Source organism: Bos grunniens, chromosome 7 (genome assembly GCF_055505025.1).
Source record: "Bos grunniens cultivar Pamir isolate PY7600 chromosome 7, Bosgru_T2T1.0, whole genome shotgun sequence".
Taxonomy (NCBI): Eukaryota; Metazoa; Chordata; class Mammalia; order Artiodactyla; family Bovidae; genus Bos; species Bos grunniens.
Window position 1 is genome coordinate 15,279,320 of NC_141171.1, and position 25,091 is coordinate 15,304,410.

A 25,091-nucleotide genomic window follows, 5' to 3' on the forward strand; every position below is an offset into this window, starting at 1 on the left:
TTTGTCTTTATCAAAACCAGGATTTTTTCTGCATACCTTTCCCATAAACAATATTGTGTACAATATCTTCTGGCCTTGGAGGCCTGTAGACATTTTATGACCCTTTTTTGATAAAGGCTGTTCAACCAGAAAACTTATTTTCCCTTGAAGTGTTTTTTCTTTATATTTCTAATCTATGTCAGCCTCATAAAGTGCTAAACAGAGTTACATTCTCATAGAGCAAAGGTGCAGTAAGTTACAACAAAGAAGGAACCAATTAGCTCAAAGGTCTGATGTAGTTAATTTCAAGGCTGCTGCTTGTTTTTCTTACATTCCAACTATGTTAACCAATGCACTCCCAGGTGCACAATGGATAAGGGATATGGGCACTTGGCAGCAAGCATTGGCCCATAGTGAAGCCCTTTACCAGTACTATCTATTCTAATAATTTTTCATCCCTTAAAGGACTCTATGCTCATTAGGACTTTTAGAATGTTTTGGCTTCCCGTGCCTTTCAAGGTTGGGGAGTTGTGAACAATCATGTGTGTTAATTGTAAGAGTATGGATAAACGTGTCAGGCAAGCTAGAAAGCCATCAGAGGGGCTTGAATTGAAACACTCCTATCTCAGAGAAATGCAAATCAAAACCACTATGAGATACCATTTCACACCAGTCAGAATGGCTGCGATCCAAAAGTCTACAAATAATAAATGCTGGAGAGGGTGTGGAGAAAAGGGAACCCTCTTACACTGTTGGTGGGAATGCAAACTAGCACAGCCACTATGGAGAACAGTGTGGAGATTCCTTAAAAAACTAGAAATAGAACTGCCTTATGATCCAGCAATCCCACTGCTGGGCATACACACTGAGGAAACCAGAAGGGAAAGAGACACGTGTACCCCAATGTTCATCGCAGCACTGTTTATAATAGCCAGGACATGGAAACAACCTAGATGTCCATCAGCAGATGAATGGATAAGAAAGCTGTGGTACATATACACAATGGAGTATTACTCAGGCATTAAAAAGAATACATTTGAATCAGTTCTAATGAGGTGGATGAAACTGGAGCCTATTATACAGAGTGAAGTAAGCCAGAAGGACAAACACCAATACAGTATACTAACGCATATATATGGAATTTAGAAAGATGGTAACGATAACCCTGTATACAAGACAGCAAAAGAGACACTGATGTATAGAACAGGCTTATGGACTCTGTGGGAGAGGGAGAGGCTGGGAAGATTTGGGAGAATGGCATTGAAACATGTGAAATGTCATGTATGAAATGAGATGCCAGTCCAGGTTCAATGCACGATGCTGGATGCTTGGGGCTGGTGCACTGGGACGACCCAGAGGGATGGTATGGGGAGGGAGGAGGGAGGAGGGTTCAGGATGGGGAACACATGTATAATTTTTTTTTTAATTAAAATTGAATAAAAAAAAAAAATGAAACACTCCTATCATGCCCAGGAGACTTATTAATTACAGCCCTAAGTTGACTTTTTCCAGAGAAAGGTGGTCGGGGATAGCCCCCTGTTAATGTCAGAAGAGTTGGTGAAAGGCACAAAATAGTAAGACAGACAGATTCTGGTTTTGGGGTAGATGCTTGAGCACATTCAGGGGGTCCCTTGAGGCCTGATCTGCCTTTGCCTGTCAGGTCTCTCCCGCATGACCTTTGTCATGGGTGGGATCTCCCCTGGTGGCTCCCGGCACCTTTGGCCACCTGATGTGAAGAGCTGACTCATTTGAAAAGATCCTGATGCTGGGAAAGATTGAAGGCAGGAGGAGAAGGGGACAATAGATGTGGTATAATATGATTTTATTAGTGGAACAGACAGCAATTTCTCCCATACCTCCTTGGTGCTACTGAGTTCTTCAAAAACTATTATGAAACTTATATTTGAGTGAGTTGTTAGAGTTTTGAAATTTTAGACAATTCCATGGGTCAGTGATCTATGACTAGTGGAAAAGGATAATTCAAAAACATCATCAGTCTAGTATGAAAGAGTCCAGAAGATTAAAAAAAGAATCATTAGTATACCGAGATGAAATCAACTCCAAACAAAACAACTGCAAAAATAAAGTATATATTTTCTTTTATCATGTTGTAAAATGTCTGTAAGTATACATAAGAATGAATACTAAACATCACTTAATATTAAGAGGTTAAAAAACCTTAAGAAGTTAACACTATTACATGGGACAGGCATGGGAAAGATAATTCACAGTATACATTTTATCCATATTTTTTGAATGATGTATTATCTATTTTAAAAACTTAAATAAATATACTTTAAATAAAATGAAATCATAAGTCAAGTTTATTAAATTCTCGACTCATTGGAAAAGACCCTGATGCTGGGAAAGATTGAGGACAGGAGGAGAAGGGGATGACAAAGGACGAGATGGTTGGATGGGGAAGTAAGTAGGTTCCATGTAACACAACTAAGAATTTGCATGCCATAACTAAGGCTCCTGCATGCTGCAACGAAGATCTAAGACCCTGCATGCCGCAACTAAGTCCCAGAGTAGCCAAATAAATAGATCAATGTTTGGGGAAAAAAAAAAAAAGTGGGCATTGTCAATGTACAGAAGTCTTTAAAAGCATAATATGACTTACAGGCTATGTGATATACACTCATCAGTGATGGAAGGTTCTTTTTAAAATTGTTTTGCTTATCTAGCTGCAGGGTCTTAGTAGCAGCATGTGGGATCTTTTTAATTGAGGCTTGCTGGTTCTAGTTCCCTGACCAGGGATGGAACCCGCGCCTCCTGCATTGGGAGCCTAGAAGTCTTAACCACTGGACCACCACTGCCGGGAGCCAGCACAGGAGTTCCCACCCATGACAAGGTCATGCGGGAGAGGCCTAAACCAGAATCTGTCTGTTTTACTATTTCATGACTTTCACCAACTCCTCTGATATTTATCGCCGACCACCTTTCTCTGTAAGAAAATCAACTTAGAGCTCTAGTTAATAAGTCTCCAGAGTATAATAGGTGTGTTCCAATTCAAATCCCTCGGATAGCTCTCTAACTTGCCTGACAGGTTTCCGGACTCTTACAGCTACGCATGTGATTGTTCACAGCCTCCCAACCAGAGAGGCACAGGAAGCTTAAGATACTCTAACAATGCAGAGCTTCTCGGGGAGTTAATATTGTTAAAATACAACTATGTAGAGGATTTCTTTGTTGAGCTAATGCTTGCTGCCAAGTTTCCATATCCCTTACCCACTGTGTCCCTGGGAGTGTATTGATCAATATAGCTGGTATATAGAAAACAAGTAGTAGCTTTAATGTTAACAACCTTAGACCCTTGAGCTAATAAATTCTCCCCTTGATTATCCCCACTGCACCTTTTGCCCTATAGGAATGCAACTCTATCTAGTGCTTTCAGGGAGCGGCGCCAAACTTTAAGAAAAATCACCTTTGGAGAAAATAAGTTTTTCTGGTTGACTAACCTTTATCAGAAGAAGAATGTTAGCAGGTCTCCTGACCAGAAGATGATGTAAATCACCTAAAGCCTTTGTATGTGATAGGTTTGCAGAAAGAAAGCCTGGTTTCGATAAGGGTCAAGGACTGCTGACCTTGCATGACTTTGCACCCCCTATTATCTTCTCTATACAACTTAGGGTATAAAAGCTCCTTCTGAAAATAAAGCTACGGGCCTTGCTCACTGAAGCTTGGTCTCCCCGTGTCATTCTCTCTCTCTCTCTCGCTGACGCCGACGCCGTCTCTCCTGAGGGTACCCCTGGATCCTGCTGGGGCTGGACCCCAGCAAGTGGCACCCGAACAGGGTCCCGAAGGTAAGTCTCCCCCATTGTGCAGTTTTTCGCGAAGGCTAGGACCCCACTCAGGGTGCCGCGGACCCCCCTGCATAAGATAGGTAGGGTGAGTAGGAGTGGGTAGTGTTGACTCTTTCCTTGCAGACAGAAATCTCTGACATGGGTAACAAGGAGTCAAAAGAACAACAACTCTTTATAGGAGTAATCTTGCAATCGTTAAACAAAAGAGGAATTAAGGTTAAAAAGGCTAATGTTCAATCCTTTTTTACATTTGTACAAGAACAGTGTCCTTGGTTTCCAGAAGAGGGCACTGTTAACTTAGAAACATGGGAGAAGGTAAGGAAACAGTTAAAAACTTACTACATTCTGCATGTCCGGAAAGGGTGCCCACTGATACCTTTTCCTTATGGAATATGATTAGAGATGCTTTAGACCCTGCTCATGAATCTGAACGAGTGCCTATTAAGGAGGAAAGTGAGGAGGAAGAGTCCAAGCCTAGCTATCGGCAGTTAAGAAGTATGCTGGCTGCCATGAACACCAACAGTCATTTAGAAAGTGGGGATGAAAAGGAGGAACAGCTTTCGCTCCAAGATGAAAAAGATTTAGAAGCAGCAGCAGCTCGCTATCATTCTGATGAATATTGGTCTTTTTCAGCTAAAGATGCTCCTAAGAGCTTGAGAGAAACATCCCCAATCAGACCATTCGTAAGATCCAAACAGCAAACAGTTAAATCTCCAGAACAGGAAAAGAGAAACATGGGACGCTCCCATCCCCCCATACCTCCTCCTCCTTATGAGGGGAAGCGGCCTCCGCTAGGAGTTTCTCAGAGAAGGGTTTTTTCTAGTCCCGAAGATGAATTTGATCCCCACCTTGAGGCTTGTTTTTCTGTAATTTTTGAGGAAAGGGATGGGAGAGACGTCCCCTCCTGGGAACCCCTTTCAATGAAACTGATTAAAGAACTCAAACAGGCTTGTGCTTTATATGGGGCTACAGCTCCATACACCCTTACATTGTTAGACGCCTTAGCGGCCAGATGGATGATCCCATACGACTGGAAAACAGTCGCTAAGGCTTCTCTGTCTGGAGGACAATATCTACTCTGGAGAGCTGAATATGAGGACCTCGCCCGAAAGCAGGCTAGTGCTAACCGCAGATATGGCCTGAGACACATTGTACAAGAAATGTTGGAGGGAATTAATGAATTTGATACAATTAGAGATCAGATGGGTCTAGATAGAGAGGCTTTAGAACAGGTAACAGCCTGCGCCCTTGGGTCCTGGCGATCATTGCCTCAAGGGAAAGAATCAACCTCTTCCTTTTCAAACATTAAACAAAAACCAGAAGGCCATATGAGGACTTTGTATCACGACTTATAGAGGGAATTCACAGGGTAATTCCTAGTGATGAGGCAGCTGGAATATTGGTAAAACAACTGGCATTTGAAAATGCTAATTCTACCTGCCAGGCCATCCTACGTCCTATAAAAAAATCTGGGGAGATAGGAGACTACATCAAGCAATGCGCAGATGTAGGACCAGCAATAATGCGGGGCATTGTCATAGCTGCAGCCATAAAAGGAAGTTCTTATCAACAGACAGTTCAATCCTTGTTTGCAGGCAGGAATAATCCATCAAAGAGTTATTTAAATAATCAAGGACAGAATACTAACCTGTCCAAAGCCTGCTTTTCTTGTGGCCAGGAGGGGCACTTTATCCGCGCTTGCCCCCAAAAAACAGCTGGTTCTTCTCTGCCAAATCCTGCCTCCCTGGCTGTGACTCCTAATCTCCCTAAGACTCCTTGCCTTCGTTGTCAGAAGGGATATCACTGGACAAAGGACTGCAGATCAAAATTCCATAAAAACGGAACCTTGCTAGTTCCTGACCAGCAGTAGGGAAAACGGGTTGAGGGGCCAGCCTCAGGCGCCGACAACGATTGGGGCAACAACGCTAAACCCATTAATACCCTTCATCCCATCTCAGAACTCATCAGAGCAACCCCAGGCAGTGCAGGACTGGACCTCAGTTCCACCACCTCAACAATATTAACACCAGATAGTCCTACTATATGGGGAGGGAGGTATGGGGAGGGAGGAGGGAGGAGGGTTCAGGATGGGGAACACATGAGAAATAAAGGAATAAAAAATTAAAAAACAAAACAAAACAAACAAACAAAACAAAACAAAACAAAAAAAAAGAACCCGTCTGCCAACGAGACACAAGAAACATGGGTTCAATTCATAGGTCGAGAAGAACCCCCAGAGAAGGAAATGGCGACCCACTCCAGTCTTCTTGCCTGGAGAATCCCATGGACAGAGGAGCCTGGCAGGCTACAGTCCATGGGGTCACAGAGTTGGACACGACTGAAGTGACTCACTACACACACATGTGGTCCTTTCTAAAAATCATTATGTTTTGAGATTTTACCAAAAAAAAAAAAAAATCCCTACAGGGGTTAAAGGTCCATTACCAACAGGCCTGGTGGGAATTATATTAGGCAGAAGCTCCTCAGCTATGCAAGGTCTTACAATTATCCCCAGAGTGATTGATTCAGATTATACAGGAGAAATTCAGATAATGATTTCACCCCCAGCTAAAACTACACAAATTCATCAGGGACAAAGAATAGCTCAACTTTTACTTTTGCCCTACTACACTGCCATAGGACACACCGCTACTCAAAGTGAGAGACAGGAAAAAGGATTTGGGTCCAGTGATATGGTCTTTTGGATAACAGAAATTACTCAGAAACGCCCCATGAAAAATATTCTGGTCAGTGGCAAGTCTATTGTGGGGCTTTTAGACACAGGAGCAGATGTCTCTTGCATTGCTGGGAAAAAACGGCCCAGCTCCTGGCCAACATATACTACTGAAAATGAGCTGGTGGGATTAGGGAGAGCCCCTGCAGTAGTTAAGAGTGCAAAAATATTAGATTGGCGGTTTGAGGATACCTGTGGAACTTTCCAACCCTATGTAGTTCCTTTGCTTCCCTTTACCCTATGGGGGAGGGACATGCTGTCTCAAATGGGAGTGCTACTTTTTAGCCCTGATGACAAAGTGACCTCCCAAATGCTCCATATGGGCTATGATCCATCAAAAGGATTAGGCAAATAACAGACAGGAATAATTGAGCCAATATGCCCAACTCCTCGACAGCAATGTACTGGATTAGGGTATCCAAATTTATAATGGAGGCCATTGTTTTTGCTGCCAACCCTATCACATGGAGATCTCAAGATCCAGTGTGTGTAGAACAGTGGCCTCTACCTAAAGAAAAATTATCGGCAGCTAAGACTTTAGTTTTTGAGCGGTTGCAATTAGGACACATTGAGCCCTCTAATAGTCCGTGGAATACTCCCATTTTTGTTATTAAGAAAAAATCTGGTAAGTGGCGACTCTTACAAGATTTGAGAGCCATTAATGCCACTGTGGAAGATATGGGGGCCTTACAACCTGGGCTCCCTTCCCCGGTAGCTATTCCCAAAGGATATAATTGTTATTGATTTACAGGATTGTTTCTTTACCACTCCCTTAAATACCAAAAATAAAAAGCGATTTGCCTTTAGTCTCCCTTCAGAAAATTTTAAACAGCCTTATTTGAGATTTCAATGGAAAGTGTTACCTCAGGGAATGAAAAATAGCCCTACCTTATGTCAAAAATTTGTTAATGCTGCTCTAGAAGATATTAGGGCTAAATATGAACAAGTATACATGATCTATTACATGGATGATATCCTCATAGCTCACCCAGATAGGGCCCACCTACAATCTGTTCTTCACAAATTAACTCAGGCATTACTGGCTAGAGGCTTGAAAGTTGTCCCAGAAAAAATTCAAACCAATCCACCCATAACTTATTTAGGAAGGGTTATAAATTCAGAAACAGTAACTCATGCCCCACTAAAATCAAGAAAGGACCATCTTGTTACTCTGAATGATTATCAAAAACTTTTAGGTGATATTAATTGGATAAGGCCCTATCTAAAACTAACCACTGCTGAGCTGAAGCCTCTTTTCAACATTCTGCGTGGGGATCCTGATCCAACTTCAAAAAGGCAATTAACTGTTGAGGCTCAGGAGGCCCTACACAAAGTAGAAAAGGCTTTATCTGATAGTTACGTGAAAAGAATTGAACTGACAACTGTCTGGCAATTCCTTTGCCTGGCTACCCCAACTGCACCTATGGGGGGTTTATGGCAAAACGGCCCCCTAGAGTGGGTCCACCTTCCTGCTCAAGCTAAAAAGGTAGTGGCTTCTTATCCAGGGCTGATAGCTAAGTTGATATTAAAAGGAAGAAAGTGGAACATTGAATTATTTGGTAACGAGCCATCAGAAATTGTAATTCCATATAACAAAGAACAGATTGATGCTCTTCTAATGTTTGATGAAAATTGGCAGATTGCCATAGGAAACTATTTTGGTCAAATTCTGCATCATTTACCCTCACGTGCTTTGTTAAACTTTATATCTAGACACCCAGTTATTTTTCCTGTTAGGTGCAAACAATTCCCCATTCCAGATGCTCAAATGGCCTTTACTGATGAGTCAGCTAATGGCAGAGCTTCTATAGTTACAAGAAATCAGCATAAGGTTTTACAAACACAAGAAACTTCAGCTCAAAGAGCTGAACTCATAGCTGTTATAGAGGCCTTTGTTATGTTTGCAGAGGAGGAATTTAACCTTTACTTTGACTGTCAGTATGTGGTCAGGCTGTTTCTGCATATTGAGACTGCAGTTTTACCTGAAAACAAAACCACAATATTTCACTTGTTAACTAAACTGCAGCAACAAATTTGGAAAGGAAACCGAGCATTTTTTATTGGCCACATTCGAGCTCACTCTGGACTGCCCGGACCTTTAAATGTCTTAAATGATCTGGCAGATTCACTAACCAAGGTTACAGTGGCCTCTGCTTTTGAAGAACCCCGAGCCTCTCATTCACTCCATCATCAAAATGCTACTGCATTAAGATATCAATTTCAGATTCCTCAAGATGGAAGCAACCTAGATGTCCATCAGCAGATGAATGGATAAGAAAGCTATGGTACATATACACAATGGAGTATTACTCAGCCATTAAAAAGAAAACATTTGAATCAGTTCTAATGAGGTGGATGAAACTGGAGCCTATTATACAGAGTGAAGTAAGCCAGAAGTAAAAACACCAATACAGTATAATAATGCAAATATATGGAATTTAGAAAGATGGTAACAATAACCCTGTATACAAGACAGCAAAAGAGACACTGATGTATAGAACAGTCTTATGGACTCTATGGGAGAGGGAGAGGGTGGGAAGATTTGGGAGAATGGCATTGAAACATGTAAAATAACATGTATGAAACAAGATGCCAGTCCAGGTTTGATGCACGATACTGGATGCTTGGGGCTAGTGCACTGGGACGACCTAGAGGGATGGTATGGGGAGGGAGGAGGGAGGAGGGTTCAGGATGGGGAACACATGTATACCTGTGGCGGATTCATTTTGATATTTGGCAAAACTAATACAATTACATAAAGTTTAAAAATAAAATAAAAAAAAAAGAATCTGCTTGAGAGATTGTTCATTCCTGTTCACATTGTCCCACTACTATAAATAATTTACCTATGGGAGCTAACCCTCGCGGTGTCAGACCTAATATACTCTGGCAGATGGACGTAACTCATGTCTCCTCATTTGGAAAATTGTCTTTTGTTCATGTAACTGTAAATACTTTTTCTCATGTCATTATTGCAACTGCTCGCACTGGAGAGGCATATAAGGATGTAGTACGACATCTCTTTACTTGTTTTTCATATTTAGGCCTACCAAAAGCTTTAAAAACTGATAATACCCCTACTTACACTTCTAAGTCTTTCCAAGAATTTTGTATAAAGTTTCAAATAAAACATAACACAGGCATCCCCTACAATCCACAGGGACAAGCTATAGTAGAAAGAGCACATCAAACATTAAAAATACAAATTCAAAAATTACAGGAAGGGGAATTTAAACATAGTTCCCCCCATCAGATCCTGCAGCATGCTCTCTTTGTAATAAATAACCTGAATGTTGATTCATCTGGAGCCACTGCAATGCTTCGCCATTGGTGCCCGGAACGACAAAATATAAAGCCGTTGGTGAAGTGGAAGGACCTCCTCTCTGGACAATGGAGGGGTCCCGACCCATTATTAACTAGCGGCCGAGGATATGCTTGTGTTTTTCCACAGGACGCAGATTCTCCAATTTGGATCCTGGACAGACTGATTCATCATGTCGCAGCCCCCCAGGCACCTGGTCCCCGCATTGCCTCGACCACAAAAAAGGAAGGGACCTCCTCTACCTCCACTCCCTCCACCGATACGGGAAGTCCAGCTGACCTCGAGACAGATGACACCAGAGATCCCGGATGAACAGAAAGAGGAACCACCCACCAGACGGATGTCACAACTCCGTCTAAAAGATACTGTCCCCCCTAATTCTTTACCCTGCAGGAGACCACCAGGACGCCCAGCTTGTGCAACTCAACAAGCCTCCATACCTACCTGGGGACAGATTAAGATGCTCTGTCACCAGGCACAAGGGGTAGCTTCCCTGCAGGGCTCTCCAGCCTCTCCTGAGAGAGTGTTTATTGCTCTGCTTGCCTTACTATCTTGCCAGGTAAGCGCCTCCTCCCCCGCTCCAGAAAAGTAATGGGCATACTTCCCAGATCCTCCTTTCAAGTAGTTACTTGGAACAGTGACCCTATACGGGTCCACACAAACCAGCCTCAGTTATTGGGAGGATCATACACTTCCTACACAAAGGATAAATACCCTATTAATTTCAATTATACCTTTAAGGGATTAACAGACGATCTTCCTGTTTGTTTCAACTTCCCCTTTGATCATACAGAAAGCTTTATTACTCCTACCAAAGAAGGATGTATTGGAGCCTCTAAAAAAGCAATTCTGACAGATTCCCCATCCTCAAATTACCGGTCAGTTTGGATATTACTGGCTCGTATGCCCGGGATCCTTGACCCCTACAAATCCCTGCTTTCCAAATCTCCACCAAAATATCCAAATTGTCACAATGCTGCCCCTTCAGATGTCATATGGAACACCATAGATGGTCGTTCCAGGTATCAGATTTGGAAATCTTGTACTTATAATTCTAGAATTGATTACAGAATACCAGGAGGAGGAAATTATACCATTCAGGACTGGAGCAACCCCGATCCAGGTCAGGATCCAATGACCGATGATGCATTTAACGGTAGATTTGACAATTGGAAAGAAAATCCAGTTCCTTGGCCATTACTCGCCACTAGATGGCATAATAATCAATTTGTTCCTCCTATGCTGTCTTATACGGCTAAGGGCAGAACTTTTTGACAACCAGAAATTTGGAGGGCCCTTACCGCCACTGCCCCTACTACCTTAACCTGGCCAGAAAATATTTCTACTTATTCTATTTTAGCTTGTCTACCCTCGCCTTATGTTTTTCTCTTCTCTAATGATTCCAAAAGACTTAATATACAAATGAATTATTCAGGTGGACCTCATGTAGTGTCTTGTGAACAATGTATGCTCTCATCTTGTTTGACCCCCCAATATAATGTTTGCTCTTTTGTGGTGTTGCAACGTCCACCCTATCTTATGGTGCCTGAAACTGTAACCACACATTGATATAATTATGGTCTTGCTGTATTACAACAACTACAGGATTTAATGCGATCACAGCGGTTTGTGGGCCTACTGATCCTGGGAATAGCAGCTTTGATAACTGCAATTACTTCTTTTAGTGTGGCAGCAATATCATTAACTCAACAAGTATATACTGCTCAATATGTTGATACTATGTCCAAAAATGTTTCTTTAACATTGGCAACACAGGAAGCTATAGACAGGAAACTAGAAATGAAGATAGACGCCCTAGAAGCAGCAATAATACATATTGGAACTGAATTACAGGCATTAAAAGTGAAATTGGCACTGTCCTGTCATGCCGACTATCGGTGGATATGTGTAACACCGTCGAAAGTAAACGACACAGATTATGACTGGGAAAAGATTAAAAATCATATTTCAGGTGTCTGAAATAGCTCCAAAATGTTTAGATTTAGGGAAACTTCACAATCAGATAAAGACCATGGAACACTCCTGATTAGATTTTACTGCCGCAGGAGTAGCAAGTGACTTTTTCCATACATTCTCTAACTTTATTTCAGGAAAGAACATTCTGTCTACTATTTTTAGCTATGCTGCAGTGGCCGCTCTAATTCTGCTTTTCATAATTATTCTTCCTTGTATTGTCAGAATTCTTTGACAGAGCACTCAGAAGCTCGCGACTGAATTACATCTGGCTGTCTTAAGAAACAAAAAAGGGGGAGATGCCAGGAGCCAGCATGGGAGTTCCCGCCCATGACAAGGTCATGCGGAAGAGGCCTGATGGGCAAGGCGAGTCAGACCTCAAGGGGCCCCCCTGGACCTGCCTGAGCGTCTACCCCAAAACCAGAATCTGTTTGTTTTACTATTTTACGACTTTCACCAATTCCTCTGACATTTATGGGGGGCTATCCCTGACCACCTTTCTCTGTAAGAAAATCAACTTAGAGCTCTAGTTAATAAGTCTCCAGGGTATAATAGGTGTGTTCCAATTCAAATCCCTCAGATAGCTCTCTAACTTGCCTGATAGGTTTCCGGACTCTTACTGCTACACATGTGATTGTTCACAGCCTCCCAACCAGAGAGGCACAGGAAGCTTAAGATATTCTAACAGTGCAGAGCTTCTCGGGGAGTTAATATTGTTAAAATACAACTAAGTAGAGGATTTCTTTGTTGAGCTAATGCTTGCTGCCAAGTTTCCATATCCCTTACCCACTCACTGTGTCCGTGGGAGTGTATTGATTAATATAGTTGGTATATAGAAAATAAGTAGAAGCTTTAATGTTAACAACCTTAGACCCTTGAGTTAATAAATTATCCCCTTGATTATCCCCCACTGCACCTTTTGCCCTATAGGAATGCAACTCTATCTAGTGCTTTCAGGGAGCGGCGCCAAACTTTAAGAAAAATCACCTTTGGAGAAAATAAGTTTTTCTGGTTGACTAACCTTTATCAGAAGAAGAATGTTAGCAGGTCTCCTGACCAGAAGATGATGTAAATCACCTAAAGCCTTTGTATGTGATAGGTTTGCAGAAAGAAAGCCTGGTTTCAATAAGGGTCAAGCACTGCTGACCTTGCATGACTTTGCACCCATTATCTTCTCTATACAACTTAGGGTATAAAAGCTCCTTCTGAAAATAAAGCTACGGGCCTCTCTCACTGAAGCTTGGTCTCCCCGTGTCATTCTTTCTCTCTCTCTCGCTGATGCCGATGCGTCTCTCCTGAGGGTACCCCTGGATCCTGCTGGGGCTGGACTCCAGCACACCACAGAAGTCCCTGGAAGTTTCTTAAGATTGGGGAAGTCATCCCTGGGGGCTCAGTGGTAAAGAATTTGCCTGTTAATGCAGGACATACAGGTTTGATCCCTGATCCAGGAGGATCCCACATGCCATGGAGCAAAAAACCCATGGGCCACAACTATTGAGCCTGTGCTCTAGAGCCCTAAAGCTGCAGCTACTAAAGTTTGTGCACCCTAGAGCCCGTGCTCCGCAACAAGAGAAGCCACCCCAATGAGAAGCCAGCACACCACAACTAGAGAGTAGCCTGAGCAGCAGTGAAGACTCAGTGCAGCCAAAAATAAATAAATAAATTAAATTATTTTTTAAAAAGATTGCGGGATTTCCCTGGTGGTACACTGGATAAGAACCTGCCAATGCAGGGGAAACGGGCTCAATCCAAAGTCCAGGAAGATCCACATGCTGGGGAACAACTATGCCCATGTGCCACAATTACTGAAGCCCAAGCACCTAGAGCCCCGTGCTCTGCAACAAGAAAAGCCACCAAATGAGAAGCCCGAGCACCACAATGAAGGGCAGCCCCTTCTTGTGGAAACTAGAGAAAGCCTGAGCATAGCAACAAAAACCTGGTGCAACCAAAAATAAAAATTAGAAAATAAATTATTAAAAAAGATTGGGAAAGTCAAGAGGAATGGGGCAGTGAGAATATAACCCGGACATGGGTATATCAGATGAATGTTACCGACAATGGCGATAGCAAATGCAAAGGCCCTAAGGTGGGCTTTATTGGTGGATGTTTTCCAGACGTGGCCTCAGTGAGGACTCCACCACACTGAGAAACCCATAGCATTAGCCCAAGGCTTGTAGATCAGCGTTTTGCTGAGGTGAGTCCAGTTTAGGCCAGTGGTCCTGAAAGGAAAGCTTCTCGGGCAAACGCGCCCTCTGCTGGCAAGAATAGATATCAGCTCCATTTCCAATCCCAAGATTAAGAAAACATATGTAAGAGTTGGATACGACTGAGCCACAAACACGTATTGGACTTCCCTGGCTCAGCCGGTAAACAATCTGCTTGCAATGCAGGAGACCCAGGTTTGATTCCTGGGTTGGGCAGATTCACTGGAGAAGGGAATGGCTACCCACTCCAGTATTCTTGCCTGGAGAATTCCATGGACAGAGGAACCTGGTGGGCCACAGTCCACGGGGGATCGCAGAGTTGGACAGCACTGAATGACTAACACTTTCACTTTCACATTGCTGTTATTATTAGTGAAACACAACCAGTGCTTAATAAATTCGTGACCCATCCTCTCTCACCCCCGTGCAGCATGGAGGCTGGCACTAGTGGGGATGTATCTATAGATTTAAGTTGAATGAATGGTGGAACAGTCTCCCCTTCTGTAAATCTGTCGTTCTTTCATTGCATAAACTGATGCTTATTGAGTATGTACTATGTGCTATGTCCTGTTCTAAGCCCTTGGAGCAAGGCAATAATCAAGATAGACTAAACAGAGAATCCCCTGGTTGTCCAGTGGTTAGGACTCTGCCCAGGTTGGAGTCCTGGTTGGGGAACTAGGATCCCGCAAACTGTGAGGCGCGGCCAAAAAAAAGACAAAACACTACATAAGGCACGGTGTAAAAATCTATATACTTAGATCTTGTCATTCAGCATTCAAGACATCCTTATGTTTAGGTAATAAATTCGTGCCATTTGATGGCGGATACAATCAGACCTTAGAGAGGCTCTGACTGCGAGGAAGTGGCAGGAATGGGCCTCCAAACCAAGAAAATTTTAACACTTTTGTTCGCTGCCTGTGGGAACAAACTGGGTATCCAGCGGAGAGGAGTGGGACGGCGTCCGTTTCCATGGTTCATTTGACGCTGTCCCCAAGCTTCCGCCCTCATCGCGCGCCACGTGACCTCAGCCAACATGGCGCCGCCCAGGATGTTCCACAGCTCACGTGGTTAATGCAGGCAAGATGGCGGCAGCCGCTAGCCAGACTTCGCTGGAGTCGGCCCCGCGGATCATGCGATTGGTGGCCGAGTGTAGCCGCTCCAGGGCCCGAGCCGGGGAGCTGCGGTTGCCACACGGGCCGGTGGCTACTCCAGTGTTCATGCCAGTGGGCACGCAGGCCACTATGAAGGGCGTCACGGCAGAGCAACTGGACGCGCTGGGCTGCCGCATCTGCCTGGGCAACACCTACCATCTGGGTCTGAGGCCGGTGGGTGGGCTGCGCCCCAGCGGGGCGGCGGCGGCAGAGCGTGGAGGAGCCCAGGAGATTCCCTAGACCTGAGCACGCCTCCCAAAGTCTATCGACAAACGCGTATCGAGGGTCCCGGGTGGCCCAGGCCTTGTGCTGGGCGTGAGGGACCAGCGAGGATGGAAGCTGGCCAACCCTGTCGCCCCCAACATTTGAACCCAGGGTTGCACTCACCCCTAACCTGACCCTTTCTTCCGCCAAACCAGGGCCCAGAGCTGATCCAGAAGGCCCAAGGTCTCCACGGCTTTATGAATTGGCCCCACAATCTGCTGACGGTAAGGTGGGATCGAGGCCGGGGTTCCAGGGCATTCCTTGGGGGTAGATATTCCCCATCCAGTACCTGACAGCCCTGCGGTGGGATCTCCCTCAGGACAGCGGCGGCTTCCAGATGGTGTCCCTGGTGTCCCTGTCTGAAGTGACGGAGGAGGGCGTCCGCTTCCGCTCCCCTTATGACGGTGATGAGACCCTTCTGAGCCCAGAGAGGTCCGTGGAGATCCAGAACGCGCTAGGTGAGCGGATCCTGGGGAGTCGCTCCTTCCCCTGGTGGAGGTGAAATGGGCCTGCTCCTTTGGTAATGCTTGGCTCTGGGCGAGTCCCTTACCCTCAGTTTAATCATCCTAAATGGGGATAGTTTACAAAGATAATGATGTAATTTCGGTAAACCTCTTATCACAGTGCCTGACTTTTAGTAGCATTTAGTGTTATCTTTATTGCGGTTGTTTCTCTTTGTTATCGTTGTTCACTTGCTCAGTCCTTTCCAACTCTGCGACCTCATGGACTGCAACACGCCAGGCTTCCCTCTCCTTCACTATCTCCCAGAGTTTGCTAAAAGTCAAGTCCATTGAGTTGATGCCATCCAACAATCTCATCCTCTGTCACCCCTTCTCCTCCTGCCCTCAATCTTTCTCAGCATAAGGGTTTTTTTCCAGTGAGTCAGCTCTTCCCATCAGGTGGCCAAAGTATTGGAGCTTCAGCTTCAGCATTGGTCCTTCCAGTGAATAATATTCAGGGTTGATTTCCTTTAGGATTGACTGGTTTGATTTCCTTGCAGTCTGAGGGACTCTCAAGAGTCTTCCCCAGCACCACAGTTTGAAGTCATCAATTCTTTGGCGCTCAGCCTTCTTTTTGATCCGACTCTCACATCCATACATGACTACTGGAAAAACCATAGCTTTGACTATGCAGACCTTTGTGAGTTGTTTCTCTCAGATAGTAAATTAGCTGGGCAAAGATATGTTGAAATAATGGGGGTGACAAGGAGGCTTTAGACCCCTTCCATCTCCATCAATAACGTACATTTTTTGATGTAGACAATTAGCATTTCTCAATCTAAAGTGCTATGAAAACAGGTTCCAAACATTCCATCTTCCAAGCAGATTGATGCTTTTAGATCCCTCTATCCAGATATTCTGTGGTTTCTGCTTATAGCTATGGGCCTGGGCTCTGGTACCATACCACCTATGGAGCTTGCAGTCCAAAGAGGAGACAAGGAATGATGAAAAGGTCTTAATTAGAAAGATGAGGGCCTTTCCATCTTTGTTTGGGCATATGAGATCTTTTTTTTTGTTTTTTCAGGTGTGACATCTGTACTATTTAATTATGGTGGGTGAACTCTTAGTTGCAGCATGTGGGATCTAGTTCCCTGATCAGGGGTGGAACTCTGGCCCCCTGTATTAGGAGCATGGTGTCTTAGCCACTGGGCCACCAAGGGAAGTCCCCCTTTCTTCATTTATTAGCCAGATTACTTCCGTAAAGAGAAAAGTTTCTCACCAACTCCTGGGAGACCAAGTATGAATAATTTCGGTCATGTAGGAAGAGTAGGATTCATTCTTTCCCTCTTACTAGTTTTCATGGGTTGATTACTTAGCACCCTCTATTGATGACAAACTAATGTTTAGTTTTTAAGGATTGCCCTGAACTCATGGGTTTACATGTATTTGATACATCTCACTGCATTGCAGTTAAAACCCTTGTTGCTTCTCTCATCACCCCATCTTTGGCTAGCATGGTACACTGTGCTTTTTTCCTATAATGACACATTGTGGCAATATTTCGTTGAGCTTTTCTGATCTATAGGTCCACAGTCTCTAATCTGAAATTCTTGGGGCCGGATAGGTATCAGAATGCCTACATTTTAGAAAGATAATAGAGGGTACATACCATTCATTACACAGTACCTCAGTGAGGCCTGGGGCAGTACCCTGTGGTATTACACTTCATTTTTTTTTTCTAATTAAAAAATTGTAATAAAATGCACATAACATAAATTTACCATCTTAATCCTTAAGTGTCCAGTTCATTGGTGTTAAGTACATTCACCTTGTTGTATAACCATCCCCACCATCCATCTTCAGAACTTTTCATCTTCCCACAGTGAAACTCTTGTCCCCATGGAATACTCACTTCCCATTCTCCTTCCTCCAGCCCCTGGTACCTACCATTCCACTCTATGAATTTGACTCCTCTAGGAACCTCGTATAAGTGGAAATATACAGTACTTGTCTTTCTGTGATTGGCTTATTTCACTTGGCATGATGTCCTCAAGGTTCACCCATGTTACATCGTGTGGCAGAATTTCCTTTTTAGGGCTCCATAATATTCCATGGGGTATCTCTATCCCATTTTGTTCATCTGTTCAGCTGTTGATGGAACTTGCGTTGCTTTCAGCTTTTAACTCTGGTGAATATTGGTATTGTGAACCTGGCCGTGCAAATATTTCTGAGACCCTGCTTTCTGTCCTTTTGGGTATATATCCAGGAGTGGAATTGCTGGGTCATATGGTATATACGCTTTACATTTATTGCATTAACACTTACGAATCTTCTTGGTAAATTGGGTTGTTTAAAAGATGACAGCTGTGTCAAGTTTTGCTACCACATGAGTATCCCATTAGCAGAAGAAAAGTCCTTTGATTTTTGAGAAGTTTCTGGATTTTGGAATTGTGGGAAAGAACCTTAACTCGATCCCTATTGAAGGATGCTTAGACTCCCGACACACCACGAGGAATCACTTGGTACACACATCGTTTTATTCTTTTTTTTAAATAACTTTGTTTATTTATTTTATTTTTGGCTGTATTGGGTCTTCATTGCTGTGAAGCCTTTTCTCTAGTTATTGGGAGCTGCTGCTGCTGCTAAGTTGCTTCAGTCGTGTCCAACTCTGTGTGACCCCATAGACGGCAGCCCACCAGGCTCCCCCGTCCCTGGGATTCTCCAGGCAAGAACTCTGGAGTGGGTTGCCATTTCCTTCTCCGATGCATGAAAGTGAAAAGTGAAAGTGAAGTCGCTCAGTCCTGTCCGACTCTGAGCGACCCTATGGACTGCAGCCTACCGGGCTCCTCCGTCCATGGGATTTTCCAGGCAAGAGTACTGGGGTGGGGTGCCATTGCCTTCTCCATTGGGAGCAGAGGGCACTATCTAATTGCAGTTCACTAGCTTCTCATTTCCGGAGAAGGCGATGGCACCCCACCCCAGTACTCTTGCCTGGAAAATCCCATGGACGGAGGAGCCCGGTAGGCTGCAGTCCATAGGGTCGCTAAGCGTCGGACAGGACTGAGCGACTTCACTTTCACTTTTCACTTTCATGCATCGGAGAAGGAAATGGCAACCCACTCCAGAGTTCTTGCCTGGAGAATCCCAGGGACGGGGGAGCCTGGTGGGCTGCCGTCTATGGGGTCGCAAAGAGTCGGACTCGACTGAAGCGACTTAGCAGCAGCAGCAGCAGCTTCTCATTTCAGTGGCTTCTTTTGTTGTGGACAATGGCCTCCAGAGTGCAGGCTTCAGTAGTTGCGGCACATGGGCTCAGTAGTTGCGGCTTTCTAGCTCTGAAAGCCAGAAACAGAGGCTCAGTAGTTGTGGTGCATGGGCTTAGATGCTCTCCAGCATGTAGAGTCTTCCTGGACCAGGGATCGAACTTGTTTCTCCTGCATTGGCAGGCGGATTCTTTACCACTGAGCCACCCTGGCAGTTTCTTGTTTTGTTCTTAAAGGATAAATTTGCAGAGGTGGGAATGTTTTTTTTTTCCGCCACACTGTGGGGCTTGTGAGATCTAAATTCCCCGACCAGGAATCAAACCTGGGGCCGCGGCAGTGACAGCACTGAGTTCTAACCCCTGGACCACCAGGGAATTCCCCAGGTGGGATTTTATTCTATATGCAGGGCAGGGTTTTAGCTGGAAGGTGGCAAAATCAGATATGGATTTTGTTTTTAAAATTTTATTTATTTGGCTGCATCGAGTCTTAGTTTTAGCAGGCACAATCTTTGTTGCATCACGTGGGACCTTTCATTGAGGTTCACTAAGTCTCTAGTTGTGGAACACGGGCTTAGTTGCCCCAAGGCATGTGGGATCTTAGTTCCCTGACCAGGGATCAAACCCTCATTCCCTGCTTTGCAAGGCCGATTCTTAACCACTGGACCACCAAGGAAGTTCCCAGGTGTGCGTTTGTTTTTTTAACATTTTTATTTATTTTATTTTTGGCAGCACTGGGTCTTCATCACTGTGCAGGTTTTTCATTGCTGAGCAGGCTTTTCACTGTGATGGCCTCTCTTGTTGTGGAGCCTGGGCTCTAGGGTTCTTAGGCTCCAGGGCAAGGGCTCAGTAGTTGTGACGCACGGGCTTAGTTGCTCCATAGCATGTGTGGTCTTCCTGGACCAGGGATTGAACTAATGTCTCCTGCATTGGCTTGACAGGCGGATTCTTCACCACTGAGCCATCAGGGAAGCACCCCCCTACCCACCCCCCACCCAGGATGTGCATTTTGAAATGCTTCCTTTGGTTGCTGTATAAGCAGATTGGGGTGGTTACGTGGGAATCAGCAAGACCTAGAGAGGGACTTGTGGGGTCCCGCTCATCCTCAGCAGGGGGGCTTTCCCAGTAACTGTGGTCCTGTCTCTCCAGGCTCTGACATCATTATGCAGCTGGATGATGTGGTCAGCAGTACTGTGACGGGGCCCCGTGTAGAAGAGGCCATGTACAGGTGTGTGTGTGTGTGTGTGGAGGGGGAGGGCCTCCTGGTCCTGCAGCCTAGTCTCCCTGCCCCTCACCAGGTCCCTAGGGCTCATGACCAGGGTCCTCTTGCAGATCAATCCGCTGGTTGGATCGGTGCATAGCAGCCCATCGACGGCCGGACAAGCAGAACCTCTTTGCCATCATCCAGGGGGGGCTGGACGCGGATCTCCGAGCCACTTGCCTTGAAGGTAAAGCCGTGTGCCAACAGGACCAGGGCTTTTGTATCACAGAGAACCCCACATGGGCCTGGCATGCTTAGAGAGTGTTGTTTTTATTTTTGTTTTAATTTTGATCGCACCCCAGGGCTTGTGGGATCTTAGTTCCCTGACCAGGTATTGAACCCTGGCCCTTGGCAGTGAGATCTCGGAGTCCTAACCACTGGACTGCCAGGGAATTCGCGAGAGTGGTTGTTACTAGGCGAAAGAGCATTCTAGGTGGAAGGAATGGCTGAAGCAAAGGCCCTGAGCATCATGGAATAGACAGCATTAGGAGAATAATAATAGCTCTCAATCTCCCAGGTGGTGCTAGTGGTAAAGAACTCGCCTGCCAATGCAGGAGACATAAGAGACAGATTCAATCCCTGGGTTGGGAGGATCCCCTGGAGGAGTCCATGGCAACCCACTCCAGTATTTTTTCCTGGAGAATTCCATGGACAGAGAAGCCTGGTGGGCTACAGTCCATATGATCGCACAGATTCAGACACGACTGAAGCGACTTAGCACACAGAACACATCAGTTTCCAGGTGTTCACCAGGCGTTCTGCCAAATGCCCTTCATGGATTGTCTGATGGAGTTTTCATAAAGATCCTGTAATGTGGGAACTTGCAGATTCCCAAGATTACAGAAGGGGAAACTGAGGCACAGAGCTGTTAAGTTCCCGTACTCTCAGTCACACAGCTTGGATGTTTCAGAGCTGGGGTTTGTACCCAGACTTGGGACTCTGCAACCTACAGCATTAACTCCTACATTGTGCTGCTCTATCCCTGGGGAGTAGGTCAGGAGCAAAGGGTTGGGCCTGAGGCATCGTACTGACAGTGGAGGGCCTGGGACACCACACTGAGGTGTTGGGGAGCCATGGAGGGCTGTCGAGTGGGAGAAAAACCCCAGTGGGATGGGAAGGATAAGGTCCAGATAGGAAGCTGGAGTAGTTGCCAGCGGGGCGGGGTGGGTAACAGAGGGCCTGAACCTCGGCTGTGGCCATGGAGACAAGGGGGCGCAGAGATGGGGGCTCAAAGGCAGTGAGGTGTCATAGGCAGGACCCTGCATTCTGGAGTCCACGGCACTGGCTCCAGCCCCTTGATCTGTTGCCTCATGGCTGTGCACCCTTGGGCTAGTGGCTTGACCTCTCTGAGCCTCACTTTCTTCCTCTATACAAATGGAAACCCATTCCCAATGGCAACGGGTCAAAGTGAGGAATAAAGGGGAAAATTTGTTCAAGGTGCCTGCCTGCACCTGGCATCACTATGTACTCTTGTGAAGATTGTGTGTGTGTGTTTTTTTTAATTTTTTGGCCGTGCCATGTGGTGTGTGGGATCTTAGTTCCGCAACCAGGGATCAAACCTGTGCTCCCTGCATAGGAAGCACAGAGTCTTAACCACTGGACCTCCAGGGAAGTCCCAGTTTGCCCACCTCTCATATCCAAAACCTGCAGGGATTTGCAGTTCATTTGGCAGCAAGACCAGACCTCTTGACCCCAGTTGTTAGGAGTCTGTACACATTTTGCTGTCAAAACGTTATAGCATTCGATGATAGGCAGTTACTCCTCACGTAGGATGTGCACGGTTGTAAAATCTGGAAAATTCTGAAACATCTGGCTTCATCTTGGGTTTTGGCTGAGGCAGCGTGGGCCATGGGCCTCTCCTGAGGACTGAAGGAGAGGTGTCGCAGGCATTCTATAAACAGTAGCTGACATCACCAGCAGCCCCAGGGCACACAGACACACACACACCCACTCTCTCCTGGGGGTGAAGAGGAGGAGGCTGAGGCCTATTTCTTTCTGCCTGATCACCCCTGCCCTTGCCCCTCCACGCCCAGAGATGACCAAGCGTGATGTGCCAGGCTTTGCCATCGGGGGCCTGAGCGGGGGCGAGAGCAAGGGCGAGTTCTGGAGGATGGTGGCACTGAGCACGTCGCGGCTGCCTAAGGACAAGCCCCGCTACCTGATGGGGGTTGGGTATGTGGAGGAGAGGGGAGATGCCGCCCACCCCCACCCCTGCCTTTGGGGAGTGGATTCCTGGGAACCCCTGCCCCCGGGTGTCGGGACTAGGGAAAGACACAGCCCTGCCTGGGAGGGGACTGAGCCCTCTGCTGGGGGTGAGGGTGCCCATGTTGGGAGGAGGGGGGCCCTGGGCATGTGATCAGGGCTTGAGGTTCTCTGCTACCCCCCCCCCACCATGTGTGTCCCCCCCGCCCCCCCAGCTATGCCACCGATCTGGTGGTCTGCGTGGCTCTCGGATGCGATATGTTTGACTGTGTCTTCCCTACACGGACAGCGGTGAGCTGGGGCAGAGGAGGAACTGGGGAGGGATTCGGGGGCGGGGCTGAGGTAGAGGGGAGGCTAGGCAGGGGAAAACCTGATTGATGCCCCCTTCCTCTCTCGCTCCCCCCCCACCCCCAGCGCTTCGGCTCTGCTCTAGTGCCCACGGGGAACCTGCAACTGAAGAAGAAGCAGTATGAGAAGGACTTCCGCCCCATAGACCCAGAATGTGACTGTCCCACCTGCCAGAAGTAGGAGGGGATGGAGCCTGGGGGCAGGGCGGGGCTGTGTAGGACCTGGCCTCACGAGCGCCCCTGCCCCCCCACCTCCTGTCCCCAGGCACAGCCGGGCCTTCCTGCACACCCTGCTCCATAGTGACAACACCGCGGCCCTGCACCACCTCACCATTCACAACATCGCCTATCAGGTGGGCCTGCAGCTGGGAGGAGCAAGGCCAGGGGGGGTGGGGGCATCGCCTCCTCGCTGCTGGCTGCTGGCTGACCTGCCTCCCGCCTTGCTCCCACCCTGCAGCTGCGGCTGATGAGCGCCGTGCGAGCCAGCATTGTGGAGAAACGCTTTCCTGCCTTCGTGAGGGACTTCATGAGCACCATGTATGGGGACCCCACCCTCTGTCCCACCTGGGCCACTGAAGCCCTGGCCTCTGTGGGGATCACGCTGGGTTGACCCTGCTTGGTGGGAGGGAGGGAAAAAGGGGGTGGAATATATTGAAGGACTTTTTTTTTTTAAATTATAACAGTGTGTGTCTGTGTCTTCTTGGGGAAGTGGCCTATCTAGGTCCCCTTTCTGGTCTGAGTGTCACTGGGGCCCGTCAACTAAAAAAAAGATGCACAAGGTGAGAGTTGCGAGTTAACCTTTCTTTGGGTCAAAATGAGGACTGCAGCCCACGAGACAGCCTCAGATAGCGCTGAGAGACTGCTCCAAAGAGGCAGTGTAGGGGCAGGTCAGTATATATGATTTTGGTGAAGAAGGAGTTCAAGGCATTCAGGCACTGATTTTATGAAAAGTTTTCTGCAAGCAATGAGGAGCTGATGTCACCTTGAAGGGATTTAGTGCTTTTCCAGATCTGAAGAGATGCAAAGATTGGGATCATGAAATCGGTTCTTGAAAATATCTGACTAGCCAAAGACCTGTTCCATGTTTCCCTGGAGCACAGAGTGCCTCGCCTCATTCTCCGCCCTGAACTCCCTTCAGGGCAGGTCAAAGGTCAGCAGCCACACCAGCGCAGGATCCAGTCTCCACAGAGGCAGATGGCAAATGTCCTTGGCAAGCGACAGTTACAGCGCCCCATCATGGTAACAGATTCAACCAGACTTGGGGAGGCATTTCATGACCGTTTTGTCCCATGCTACTAGGAATGCTCTCTGGAGAAGATTTTATTAATAAGCCATTCAGCATGCTATTACTGGACTAGGTCCTAAGAGTCAAAGATCTCTGTACACCTGTCTTCTGGTTATGGTCCAGGAAAATATTCCTTCTTATTGCATCTTCCCATAACTAGAGTTACACTATTCTAATAGTTGAAGGTATACAGAACTGTGTGTTTCATCAATTGCTGCAAGTCATCTAGTCATTATTTTTACTGGAGGCTCAGTTACATATTTGATAATTGTAAGAAGAAACAATTTTGTAAAACTAGCAGATACAAATAACAGAGCAAGCAGCATTGGGCTTCCCTGGCGGCTCAGTCAGTAAAGAATCTGCCTGCAACGTGGGAGATCTGGGTTTGATCCCTGGGTTGGGAAGATCCTCTTCTGGAGGGCATGGGAACCCATTCCAGTATTCTTGCCTGGAGAATTCCATGGACAGAGGAGCCTGGCAGGCTACAGTCCATGAGGGTGCAAAGAGTCACAACTGAGCTACTAAGCACAACTAGCAGTATTATCAAAGTCATAAAAGAATTAAGGGCCTGAATCCTGCACACCCTGAACTTCCGTTACATGCAGTCCAGTATATTCTTGGGCTTTCCCAGTGGCTCAGCGGGTAAAGAATACACCTGCAGTGCAAGAGACAGAGGAGACCCAGGTTCGATCCTTGGGTCGGGAAGATCCCCTGGAGAAGGAAATGGCAAGCCACTCCAGTATTTTTGCCTGAAAAATCCCACGGACAGAAGAGCCTGGTGGTTTATAGTCCATGGGGTTGCAGAGTCAGACACAACTTAGGACCTAAGCACACAGTATATTCTTAGGTCATTTTACTTAGTCTGT

At 46.1% G+C, this 25,091-nt stretch overlaps 1 protein-coding gene across 2 annotated transcripts; it reads left to right on the plus strand.

Annotated features, from left to right (window-relative positions):
- The first annotated feature begins 12,573 nt into the window (after window positions 1-12,573).
- QTRT1 (queuine tRNA-ribosyltransferase catalytic subunit 1) lies at window positions 12,574-23,620 on the plus strand. Of its 2 annotated transcripts, none has more exons than XM_086409321.1 (10): window positions 12,574-15,096; window positions 15,590-15,658; window positions 15,754-15,892; window positions 20,280-20,358; window positions 20,463-20,578; window positions 22,425-22,563; window positions 22,809-22,884; window positions 23,008-23,117; window positions 23,206-23,293; window positions 23,398-23,620. In XM_086409321.1, the coding sequence occupies exons 1-10, from the start codon at window positions 14,989-14,991 to the stop codon at window positions 23,548-23,550; spliced, it is 1,077 nt and encodes a 358-aa protein (XP_086265447.1). In that variant the 5' UTR covers window positions 12,574-14,988; the 3' UTR covers window positions 23,551-23,620. The 2 variants fall into 2 exon arrangements, with proteins under 2 accessions (XP_086265447.1, XP_086265446.1); XM_086409320.1 differs by having other exon boundaries at window positions 15,081-15,344.
- Window positions 23,621-25,091: the final 1,471 nt, after the last annotated feature.

Bases quoted from the DNA above. Each gene is read 5' to 3' on its own strand.
- QTRT1 (XM_086409320.1), top strand. From the start codon at position 15,102: ATGGCGGCAGCCGCTAGCCAGACTTCGCTGGAGTCGGCCCCGCGGATC. The intron at 20,579-22,424 runs GTAAAGCCGTGT...CTCCACGCCCAG, and splicing joins CCGAGCCACTTGCCTTGAAG to AGATGACCAAGCGTGATGTG. The intron at 22,885-23,007 runs GTGAGCTGGGGC...CCCCACCCCCAG, and splicing joins TCTTCCCTACACGGACAGCG to CGCTTCGGCTCTGCTCTAGT.